General features: G+C 42.3%; 2 protein-coding genes across 5 annotated transcripts in view; both read left to right on the top strand.

Moving 5' to 3' along the window:
* The window catches only part of nrbp2b (nuclear receptor binding protein 2b), an 84,068-nt gene extending 73,603 nt beyond the window's left edge, over window positions 1–10,465 (top strand). Inside the window, exons 5-18 of one of the 2 annotated variants that reach the window (XM_083632321.1) lie at window positions 357–397; window positions 495–589; window positions 714–737; window positions 861–947; window positions 1,259–1,314; window positions 3,755–3,853; window positions 5,087–5,219; window positions 5,975–6,080; window positions 6,184–6,234; window positions 6,351–6,486; window positions 6,588–6,641; window positions 7,748–7,811; window positions 7,896–7,951; window positions 8,226–10,465. In XM_083632321.1, coding sequence (XP_083488447.1) covers window positions 357–397; window positions 495–589; window positions 714–737; window positions 861–947; window positions 1,259–1,314; window positions 3,755–3,853; window positions 5,087–5,219; window positions 5,975–6,080; window positions 6,184–6,234; window positions 6,351–6,486; window positions 6,588–6,641; window positions 7,748–7,811; window positions 7,896–7,951; window positions 8,226–8,315 — 1,092 coding nt within the window. In that variant the 3' untranslated portion in view covers window positions 8,316–10,465. Of the gene's footprint in view, window positions 1–356; window positions 398–494; window positions 590–713; window positions 738–860; window positions 948–1,258; window positions 1,315–3,754; window positions 3,854–5,086; window positions 5,220–5,974; window positions 6,081–6,183; window positions 6,235–6,350; window positions 6,487–6,587; window positions 6,663–7,747; window positions 7,812–7,895; window positions 7,952–8,225 lie in introns of both variants that reach the window. The other variant, XM_083632320.1, reaches the window with a different exon arrangement.
* Window positions 10,466–11,104: 639 nt separating this feature from the next.
* The window catches only part of LOC310772543 (poly(U)-binding-splicing factor PUF60-like), a 34,993-nt gene continuing 34,074 nt past the window's right edge, over window positions 11,105–12,023 (top strand). For 2 of the 3 annotated variants that reach the window (XM_083632379.1, XM_083632377.1), the window contains exon 1: window positions 11,115–11,162. In XM_083632379.1, the coding sequence (XP_083488505.1) occupies window positions 11,142–11,162 (21 nt within the window). In that variant the 5' untranslated portion in view covers window positions 11,115–11,141. Of the gene's footprint in view, window positions 11,163–11,761; window positions 11,861–12,023 lie in introns of all 3 variants that reach the window. The other variant, XM_083632378.1, reaches the window with a different exon arrangement.

Here is a 12,023-nt window from a genome sequence, read left to right as displayed (position 1 = left end):
ATGTGGGTGTGAAACCGTCTCACAGCTCTCCCTGGCTCGTAACCTTGGCTTCATCCTCGACCCCACGCTCTCATTTGATCGCTATGTCAGCTCCATCGTCAAGATCCTCATTCTTGGGTCTTAGGAGGCGCTCCTTAACCACTTTTCAATAGTTGTGCAGCAGACGTAGATGTCTATCTACAGCTGAGCTGGTTACTGTGAGACTAGTACAGTATGATCATGAATTGTCATGCAATGATAAAGTGTCACACAGGCTACCAGAATATAAACAACACACAATTGTCATGATGAGGCCTTTGTTCAGTGACTCTGTGTCTCTGAGAAGACTCATTGTGCCCTGTTCCACTGTCTTTTAGGCTTGGAAGAGATGGTGCACCCAGATCCTCTCTGCTCTCAGGTATTCACTCATTTCTTCATCCATTCATTTATTCACTTGATATATTTTAACGTGAGAGATATCTAATGTTACTTAATGCTTGGTTCTTCACTGGCAGTTACCTACACTCTTGTGACCCGCCCATAATCCACGGCAACATGACCTGCGACACCATCTTCATCCAGCACAACGGCCTCATCAAGATTGGCTCAGGTCTGCCCCCGACAGGACTCTCTGTGTTATTGCAAGCCACATTGGCCACCCACATTGTATCTCTGCATTTCCACGAAACAGAATCGCCCTAAAATATCAATAATGCTTGATTTTCTCTCCACAGTGTGGCACCGGTTGTTTGTTAACGGTAAGTAGTATATAGTTCCTGTCCACATTTTTACATCATCGTCGTATTCAAGGTAGCCCACGTGTTATTTGTCGGGCAGGCTGTTTTCTCCTGTGTGTTTAGTGAGCGGGTCTGTCTTCACAGTGTTCCCAGATGCCAGTGTCCATAATAAAGCCAAGGCACATCGAGACGAGCTGAGGAATCAACACTTCTTCCCTCCGGAGTTTGGCTGTAAGTGTAAATCCCTGTGTAGGTTTGTAAAATGCTGTGGCTTGATTCCCATCAAATCTAGCTTCATTCATTCTTAAAGGAATAGTTCATCCCAAAATGAAAATCTATTCCTTATCTTACTCACCCCCCCATATCAGTCAAAACTCCACTTCAGTCTGTAGGACCAGCAGTGTTTTTGTAGTGTTTGCAGCTGACAGTAGCACAACTTAGGGGTTAGATAGATAATAACTGAATCTTATTTTTTGGGTGAACTATTGACTGTGTGTCACACCCCTCATCCCTCTGCCTTTCTTCACCTCTTCTGTTCCTAGTTAGTGAAGATGATTACGCCATCGACATTTTCTCCTTTGGGATCTGTGCTTTAGAGGTGAGAGACAGAGATCCATTCTCTTTGGCTATGTTCTGCAGAAAAAAAGATGTACAGACGGGTGACAAATGAAAGGAAAACCTGGATAGAATGCAGATGCTTCCATACAGATGTACTTTATGATACAATTAAGCAATTAACATCCTACCATGCTTTGTGGCATGTATAAAAATGCTGAGCAGGCCCAGTTCACCTTGATTTGGGATCAAGATGGCAAGATGAAAACATGTGACTTTGCAATTATTGGGGCATGGATTCTAATAATAATCAGGTAAAAAGAATCATCAGAATCAGATTGGGATCAGACAGAATAAGCCAGTTTAAAAGGGTGCATTTTGAGATGGCATTCGAAGGTGGAGAGAGTCAATATTGCGGATGTCCTGTGGGAGAGAGTTGCAGAGGTGGGGAACAGAGCAACTGAAGGCTCTAGATCCCATGGTGACCAAGCGGGCAGAAGGTGTAGTGAGGATCCGAGAGCGCGAGAGGGTGGGTAGGTACGTAGGAGTGCGGAGCAATAAAGGTGCTAGATTATGAAAGGCCTTAAAGATGAGAAGCAGAATCTTGAAATGGATATGGTATTTAACAGGGAGCCAATGAAGTTGCTGAAGAACAGGAGTGATATGATCTATGGAAGGAGTTCTGGTAATGATGATACGGGCGGCTGAGTTCTGGACCAATTGAAGTTTACGCAGACACTTGAGAGGAAGACCAAAGAGGATGGAATTGCATGAGAATGGCGGGGCTGTTAGGTTTAAGCGACGGGCAGAGACGAATAATATTACGTTGGTGGACGTTGGCAGACCAAATAACATTATTGATGAAGATAGCGTGCTATCCAGGATGACACCAAACCAGAGGGGAAGGAGGAACTATGGAATTGTCAATGGAAAACAGGTCAGGTTTAGCCAAAGTAGATTTAGAACCAACAAGAGGAACCTCAGTTTCATCACTTTTATTATTATAATTTATATATACCGTATATATATATTTTTTGCACTTTTAAGTTTGAGAAAGTTGAACGAGAACCATGATTTGATTTCCAGTAAGCAGCCGGAAAGGGAAGTGGGCGGAAGGGTGGAATAGGAGATGGCAGGAGCTTCAGTCACAAAGACTGCTCAACTGGCTGGTGTTTCCATAGCTTCAGTCACAAAGACTGCTCAACTGGCTGGTGTTTCCATAACTTCAGTCACAAAGACTGCTCAACTGGCTGGTGTTTCCATAGCTTCAGTCACAAAGACTGCTCAACTGGCTGGTGTTTCCATAACTTCAGTCACAAAGACTGCTCAACTGGCTGGTGTTTCCATAGCTTCAGTCACAAAGACTGCTCAACTGGCTGGTGTTTCCATAGCTTCAGTCACAAAGACTGCTCAACTGGCTGGTGTTTCCATAGGAACAGTGAGTGCAGTGACAAAAAGTGATATGGTTAGATGAGTCATCCTTCACCTTATGTTGGACAAGTTGGTGAGTGCACCAAGAGAACGCTATCGGCCCGGCCTGGATGCTTGACCCCTACAATGGTCTGATGGTCTGATGGCTCTGTTATGTTGTGGGGGATATTTTGTTGTCATGGTTTGGGTCCACTTGTGCCCTTAGAGCAGGCCTGTCCAAAGTCCGGCCCGGGGGCCAGATGCGGCCCTTTGACCGATCTTAAGTGGCCCTCAGCTTGTCTCTCAAAATATACTATACGTGGCCCTCCTCCACACAGTATTGGTTAATCAAGCAAGTTCAATTCACATTTTTCCGTTCACCTAACGATGACAGCATTATCATGCAGTTTGTAGACAAGCACCAAGTAGGAACGGCACAGGCAGAACTAATGATTTCAGATGGTAGGAGTGATGGTACAATTGTATTGTATGTGATTTTTATTTTTATAACCCAAATGATGCGAGAAGCAGCTGGCCGCCCTCCCCGGTAATTTCACATGATCTAATCTGGCCCCCATTCAAAAAGGTTTGGACACCCCTGCCTTAGAGGAAAGAGTCACTGCAAATCAATTCAAGGTTATTCTGAGCAATCGCCTTTATCCTATCATGCAACATTTCTATCCTGATGGGAGTGGTCTCTTCGTCCCCATCCGCAGGGCAGGAGAGCTCACTGAATGCTTTGATGAGTATGAGCATGATATGAATCATATGCTGTGGCCTTCGCAGTCACCAGAGCTCAACTCACTTGAACACTAGTGGGAGTTCTGACGGCGCTCTCCACCACTCTCATCCAAACACCAAACGAGGGAAAAGATTTGTTCCAGAGACTTGTAGAATCTGTGCCAATGCACATTGCAGCTGTTCTGGCGGCTTATGGTGGCCCAACACTTTACTAAGGCACTTTATGTTGGTTTTTCCTTTAATTTGTCACCCGTCTGTGTGTGTGTGTGTGTGTGTGTGTGTGAAACACACACGTGTTTTTGTGTGTGCTAACAGATTATTTGCACCTCTAGATGGCAGTACTGGAGATCCAGGCTAACGGAGATGCTAATGTGGTGTCCAAGGAAGCCATAGCCCTTGCAGGTCAATCTCTGGAAGATCCTCTCATGAGAGTGAGTCTCACCGATGCCCCGTGTCCTAAATATACACCAGTGCAAAACCAAAGAGGATGATGAAAATGATTATTTATATTATTATTTCTATATATAATTATTGTAAACTGCTATTCACCTTATGTTGCCATGCCCATTTGACCCGGTTGTGTGGTTGTGTCACAACCTCCGGCAAAAAGACAAAAAATGCCGGCTGCTCCAATATCATCTAACTCTGAATTAACTAATAATTTAGCCAATTGTATGTAACTTACAAAATAAAAGCAAACGGCAATGTCTAAGAATGCAACGCCATATAACTGGCTCGTTAATTCTCGCATTCAAGGGAATTACGTTAACGTTATAGACGTAAGTGGCTCGCGCTGCGCTCTGTGGAGACTGAAAACCATCTGAAGCTTTCTATGTTGGAGTCCAGGTATGTTTTGTACAAGGACGTCTCTCAGTGTGTTGCTGTTAACTGCCCATTTTGTTGTTTTCTTTTTGTTGATCTCATCTTTTTCCTCTTCGACTTGATTTGTATCACTCAGACCGCAGCTGCGGGCGGTGTTCAACGCATTCCTGCTCTAAAAACAACTTTCTTCTTCTGATTTCTGTATTTCGTGCCGTGACCACCGGAAGTGTTAACACAACCCGGAAGAATTTGGCCCACCCCCGCGTCTGAACATAAGGTGAATACGTCAGGGCTGGGGACATTCATGAATTGAATTGGGAATGCATGATAAATTCCAATTCAATTCCTGAAGTTGGAATTGCACCCAGCTCTAAGAAAACTGAATTGGAATTGAAATGGAATGACCGGTAACAGAATTGAATCCCAACTTGGCAAACTTGATGAATCAAATAAAACACAGTTAAAGAAATCAAATACATTCAGTAATTTAATTTCACAGAATTTTGTTGAATTAAATTAAACTTGATGATATGGATACACCGATATGAACATTTTGGACAATACCAATAACCGATAATAACATTGCTGTTATGGCCAATAACCGATATTTATCGATGTTGATATGATCTCTATAAAAACAAATTTATATGATTATCAAATGTTGTACATACTGAAAAACACATGTAAACTCTGTGAATTTGAAAAAGTAATATGTTTCTTTATTTCCAAAACATTTGGAAGAGCCCATAAATCATAGATTCACTGCATTGTTTCCTCTTAATATTGAAAATGTTGGCCGATATCGATAAGCGATATTTACTCTGTGTCATTGGTTCCTGCAGGAGTTCACACAGTCTTGCGTGCGTCATGATCCCAAGCTCCGGCCCACGGCTCACGACCTTCTGTTCCACCGTGTTCTGTTTGAGGTCCACTCCCTCAAGCTGCTGGCCGCGCACTGCCTCATCAACAACCAGTGTGAGTTTCTCACCTCCAAAATGGCAAGCGGACCACACCAGACTCTCATTGCACCAGCTCTTTTAATTGCGATATTTATAGGGTTCCCATGCAGGTTCTGGAAAGACAGTAAAAGTTATGGAAAAGGAGTTTGATCATTTCCAGATGTTGGAAAGGTTTAGAACTGAACCGAAAACTCTGTTAAAGTATTGTGGGAAAATGTTTTTCACTCTTGAAACCGTAATAGAACACGTTGTATGCAGTTTGTTGAGCCACTATCATTGATATATTTGTACACATTTGTTTATGTGAGCAATACTCTTAAGTTATAGAATGATATGAGGTGATCAGCACATATATTGGGGGGTGAATAAAATAAGTACAGTCTAGTCTCCTGTGGTCAGACCCACCGTCAGCAACGGAGGGTCTGAATCACAAGTCAGCATTTCCGGGTTTTGCCGCAAGAAGTGTTGCGGCTCCAGCAGTATAGCGCTCAACAGTCACGTGACTTTTTGTGACGTCATTTGCCCCAGAAGTAAGTTCCGCATTCATTTTCTCGATAGACATTTCGATAAATCCTTATATAACGAGTTTTAAGGCTGGAATCAAGCCAACCAGTCTTCCAGAGAATCATGAGTGACCATAAAACATTTGGTTTAAGCAAGAACAAAAAATAACAACGTGGGGGGATTTTTTCTAGCCTATAGAATATGTGTATCACATCTTAATAAACCAGCGTATTCATCTCCAATCTGATTCCCACCCTCTCTTTGCAGACTTGCTTCCAGAAAACTGTGTAGAGGAGAAGACCAAGTCGTTTGACCCCAACGCTGTCATGGCAGAGATTAAACATGATGATGACAGACAAGGAGTTCAGCTCAAGTACGATCAAACGCGAGCCTCTTATCTTTTGGCTACCTGTGTGAATGTCCCATAACGTGCCAAGCACAGCACAGCACTCACTGTTTCTCTTCACATTCTCTAGATATTCCCATGTGTCTCCTTTGGAGCTTGACAAGTTCCTGGAGGACGTCAAGTAAGTGGAACCCAGTTAGTTGTTTTGCATCAATTAATAGCCATGCTGTAAAACTCAGCATTGCACTGCTGTGTACAAAGTTGAAAGGGTAACATTTTGTTCGCTCCTATTATCAGGAATGGGATTTACCCCCTGATGAACTTTGCCAAGTCTCGGCCTTACCCCGTCCCTCGCGCCCTCTCCTTGTCTCAGGAGCAGGTTGAGACAGTCAAGACCCCGACTCCTGAGCCGCAGGAAACCGAGGCTAGGAAGGTTAGCTTCAGTCTGTTTATTATATTATCAGTCCAAACATATTCAAATATGTGTTGTGCTCATCGCTCTGTAACAACTGTGTTTGTCTGATGCCGTTGTAGGTTGTTCATATGCACTGTAATTTGGAATCAAATGAAGAAGGGACCAAAACTCATGTGAGTCACATATTATTACAGGTATTTTACCAATTTAAATATAAATACTTTTCTAGCATCCTTACCTCCTTAGGATGATAGGTCTTTTATTAGGAGGTCCTGGGTTGAATATGATTATTAGTATGCTTGCTTTTAGCAGATTCACTAAAATCCAGATTGATTTCATTTCATTTTTCATTTTTTTTTTCAGTTTTAACAACGTACAAACAAAACAAACAAGCTCAGACACAGGAAAGGAAAACAAAGAAAAGCATACATATAATATTGACAATTATAATATGGTGCTACCACCCATATAAGGGTGCTCACGTGCTTATAAAAGATGCCGTGCATGGGGTCCCATACAAGGGGCCCTAGACAAACCAGCCGAGCAAGTCACCCACCGCCCCTAACCTCGTCAAGGTAGGCCAGAAACGGGTCCCAAATAGTTTGAAACTTTCCAAGCGAGTTGGTTCTCAAGGATCTGAGCCTCTCCATCCTTATAACAGAGATCATGTCCATCAACCACAGTTGGAAAGAAGCTGAAGAGGGGGACTTCCATTCTCTCAGAATAAGTTTTTTGGCAACAGTGGTCCCCAGTGTCAGAGACCTCCGGCTGAAGAGTTATTTTGTCAAATATTTTGGCCCAGAATCCCGTCAGTGAAGGGCAGAACCAGAAGGCATGAGACAAGAGTGCCCTCCGACACCTGACACCTGTCACACAGTGGAGAGACAGAGGGGAAGATATTGTGCAACTTATGCTTAGAATAAATGAAGACGATGAGCAACTTTAAATTGAATCAGCTGGTGTCTACTATTAACTGAGCAGAGTTGTATCACTGACAAACTCCTTTCCCATATAATGTCAGATAATTCAATACCAAGTTCCCCCTGCCAAGCTTCTCTAATCCTCTCAGTGGAGGCAATGGTGCAGTTATCAAATAGACATACAAATCTAGAAATAAGATGCTTGGAGTGAGGAGGGCTCAGCAAAACATCGAAAAAGGCATGTTGATTTGGGAGCGTTTCAAAGGTTTGAATCTTGGATCGAACATAATTTCTGATTTGCAGGAATCTGAGCCAGTTCATGCCGGGCATTTCATTTTGATCTTGTGTTTTCTCCTCAGCTCTCTCTGTTTCTGAAGATGGATGACAAGCTCCATCGACAGCTTAGCTGTGACATCCTTCCATGTAAGTTGACCCTCAACTGAAAACATGTTTTTATTTTAATCGCATAGTTTCCTGTGACTGAAATAGTTTATGTGAAACTTTCAGCTGACACCTCCAAAGACCTTGCCAACGAACTTGTTCACTACGCCTTCATTAATGAGGTAGATATACTGTAGAGGAATCTTCATTTTCAGTCCATGATCAATACAAACGGTAGCCTCCACACTGTGTAGTTTTGCATTTTGAAACAAAGCCAGAACACACACACACACACACACACACACACACACACACACACACACACACACACACACACACACACACACACACACACACATATATATATATATATATATATATATATATATATATATATATATATATTATTTTTTTTACAAAGTAGTCCTGTGAACTAATGTCCTGTGTGCTGTGCAGGAGGACATTGAGAAGGTGGCGGGCTTCCTGGAGGACGCCATCAGTCGACACCGGTTTCGAGCACTCTTCCCCCATGGGACCACGCAGTGAGGAGGGGTCACGACAGCGGCCGGTCTGCACAGAGGGGCCCGGGGCTCGGACCACTCCTGCAGTGGAAGAGAGGACAGTGGGCAGGATCACACAGCCAGCTTCAGAGCCAGGGATTACTGGGACAAATACAGAACGCATGATGGGCCTGGACAGTCAGGAAATAGGAGGAGGAAAGGCCAGGACTGAGAGAGGCACCGGAGGCACCTCTGGACAGAGGACCAGAGGCATCATGGCTGTGTACAGCGATCCCACAATGCGGTGGAAGATTGACAAACCCCCTGCCTAAAAGGACTACCATGCCTTAAGATATCTTGACAATTTAGATTTTTCCATAATGCCACTATTCGGAATGGATTTGTTTCATTCAGATTACAAAAATATCAGCTCTACTTTCAGAACAACATTGTATTACTCATGAGTCTCTTGTTTGCAGCCCCCCACCTCCTTTTAAATTGGCGAATATTATATTTGGAATGTAAACAGATACAGTAATTGAACTACTAAAAACCTATATTGTACACTAGCCAGAACATTTTGTTGCTTTTTTATGATTCCGTCCCAACATGCACTGTTAATACTAAACATACTCATCCTTATTTATTTCTGTTGAACTGTGAACCACAGGAGCGTTGCACAGGCCTGTTTTTGTTTCCGTTTGTATGACCTGCAGAGTTCCACACCTCACTGCACTCATTTGTCCCAGTGCTAAACATGCCACCACGCCTAAACGACTCGTAGTGATGAGCAATGAGACGATGCCTCTCTTTTAGCCTGTAGTGCTCTTAAGGCTTTTCCCTGTGAAAGCGTTCTGAAAGCCAAAGACCTGCAAAGTGCCTGTGATGGCAGCCTGCTTTGGGCAAAACACATTCAAATGAAACAACATCATACAAACTTGGCAATTTAGGAATACAACTCTACAACAATACAACACATTTTACAGTACTAATAACAGATGCATCGTTTTGGATGAGGGTAAATACATTTCCCACCTGTGATCATGAATCTATAAAGTCACAAGTCGTCAGCCCATGTGAATGTGAAGATGAGCTTTAGCTTGACACCTGTTAATGAGATAATTGGAACACACCACCAGTTTGTGAAGAGATAGTAGACTTGAATATAAATGAGAGGTTGTAAAATGTGAAAATCATGTTACAAGGTGATTGTTGAAACCATATAGTTAATGAATATAATTGCTATACCCATTTCCCCCTATTTCTAATACGTTCTAAGATGTTTTTTCTGTCTAAGACTGAATTTAGAGGTGTTTTTAAAAAGGAGAATCAACCCAAATATGACTTTATTTTATTTTTGTCATTTCTGCAATAAAGAAATACTACAATTGTGCATACACAGTCCCTGGCACCACATCTACAGTACTCTTGTCCCAGACTATCATTAAATGCATTGCAGTGCAACCTGACATGGTACCCCGCACACAGAGTAGAATATATTGGAACCCACACAGATCCTTTCAGCTCGGGCAGATTTTCTTGTCGATGAGATTCATATTTGCAACATGAAAGACTATTTGGGTGAATTTTGCCTTTACAAATGGCACTGGAACGTAAAAACAATTTGTCCGGTCAGTCTTCAGCAGTATCCTCTTCTTTATCAGAATCTCTTAGCTACTGTATGCTGCATTTGTTTCCTGGGTCTGTAAAGTTGCAGTTTGGTTACAGTTACACTCCTGTACAGTCTTTGCTTAATTACTCAATATACTCTGTGTCAAGCCTCAGTGTGTCTCTTAAGAGAGAAGCCCTGAATTCTCCCAGACATTTACCTATAGGGTCGTGGTGTACATATTTGTTTGTGGCTATTAAAGGGGTTTACTTTGGACAAAAATGTAATGCAAAGCAGTGCCACTATTGCTCTCATTTGATCTAAGCTGCATGTCTTAATAGCCTGAAACTATTCAAAGATCTGCATTTTGCCTTTGTCAGTCAGAGTTCAGTTCCAGATGGGACCCGACCAAGAAAATGAATGTTTAGACTGCAAAGACTAAAAACCATCCACATCAGTCTAATTTTGTGTCGAATTACTTTTTCCCGTGAATCTGTTGAATGAAACTTGGCTTTGGATGTCTTCTACTTAAACCTTTGTTAAATATTGTAGCTACTGCAATTAAACACATGACAATAATAAAACAATATGTGACATGTTGGTTGTGCCTGAAAATCATTCTCCTTTATATAGTAGGATAGTAGATGGTTTATCTTGATCATGCTGGCTTGCTTCATAACCACTCTGGTCTGGACCACATACAGCAGGCTATCGCAGACACCAATGAAAGAGCTGGAGCAGAAAATACATTGCATTGTTATGTTTTCTGCCCGTATGTCTGAAATAAATATGAAAAACAGTGGCAAGTAGTCTCAGAGAAAGTAGTACAGAAAACTGGTATCGCTCCAAGGAAGGAACTTAATTAATTTTGTTCGGTTACGTAGATAAATATGTAGATAGGAAGAAGCAGAAACACTAGAATCTTCCCAAGTCAAATGTACGTTTAATTTAGTAACTTAATTTTTAGTAATTTAATAACTGCACTGCACTGCAGTCAACTCAAGTAGATTCTCCTTTACAGATTACCAGTAATGTCTGTCTCCGCCTGCAAAGGCTGTGGGTTCGTAGGTTCGTACTTGGGTTCGTTGGTGGCCCAGAAGCCTCTAGAGCGCCGCCCAATTGGCCAAAGGCGCCCATACACACATCGCGCGAGATTGTATACAAGGAGGTTCTATCGCGATAGGTTCGAGTTTCATTCATTCAAAGTGTCAAGATCTCGCGGTCTTTGTGTGTGGGCCTCGAGTCGCGAAGAAGGTGTGCTTCATGGCGGTTACGGAGACTGCGGTAAATTCCTTGTTAAATAAATATCTTTTTATTTCTTTACATTTGAGCTAATGTTAGATTGGTTGTTGAGTACGTAATACGCAATCTCTAGTATTATCTAATTGCAATAGAGATCCACTAAAGTAACAATAGATTTTTGGGGAAATGTAGCTAGTTGTCTTCACCCGCCATATTGATGAAAGCTCGTGGCTAGCCTGTAGCCACAAAGACAGCGTTGCCAAATGGCAAACACGTTGGGTTAGCTACCAGGCCTAAACTAGCGCCGATTGCTACACTTAACCTTATGCAGTTAGATTACGTATTGTGTTGTAATGGATACACAGCTAATGTTGATTAAAGTACTTCGGCCAAGGCTAACTTTAGTGTGCTAACGCTACCTTGCCTAGCTAACATTAGCTTAACGCTAACGCTAGTTATTTCTAAACAATATGCTAATTTGGAAGACGTCATAAGCAATCGTGCAGCAAGCTAACGTCGTTAGCCAACTTCATTCAAACGAAAGACTGGCTAACGTTAGCTACGTATCATTTGTTATGTAAAATAATGCTAGCTGGCTGTTTTTTTTTATTCTTAGTCTGAAGACATTTTCTTTCCCCTAGAATTTGTTGATTTGTTAAAGCTTCCCCATCAGTCTTCTACCCCTTGGGGGGGTTTCCTGCCTCAGTCTGGTGGACCCACTTCGATTAGCGGGGGCGTAGGTAAGGAGCAATTGTCCCGTCCCGCCGGGTTTAACTCCGGGTGTAAATGTATGTTATCTGATATGCTAGCATCCATCTAACTAACCTTATTCTTTGGTCTGTGAGGTGACATGAGCTTTCTTACAAAATAGTTGATTCCCTGCAGCAGGGAAAACGTAGATGT

Source organism: Poromitra crassiceps (genome assembly GCF_964638095.1).
Source record: "Poromitra crassiceps genome assembly, chromosome: 2".
NCBI lineage: Eukaryota > Metazoa > Chordata > Actinopteri > Beryciformes > Melamphaidae > Poromitra > Poromitra crassiceps.
This window is presented reverse-complemented; position numbering and strand designations above follow the sequence as displayed.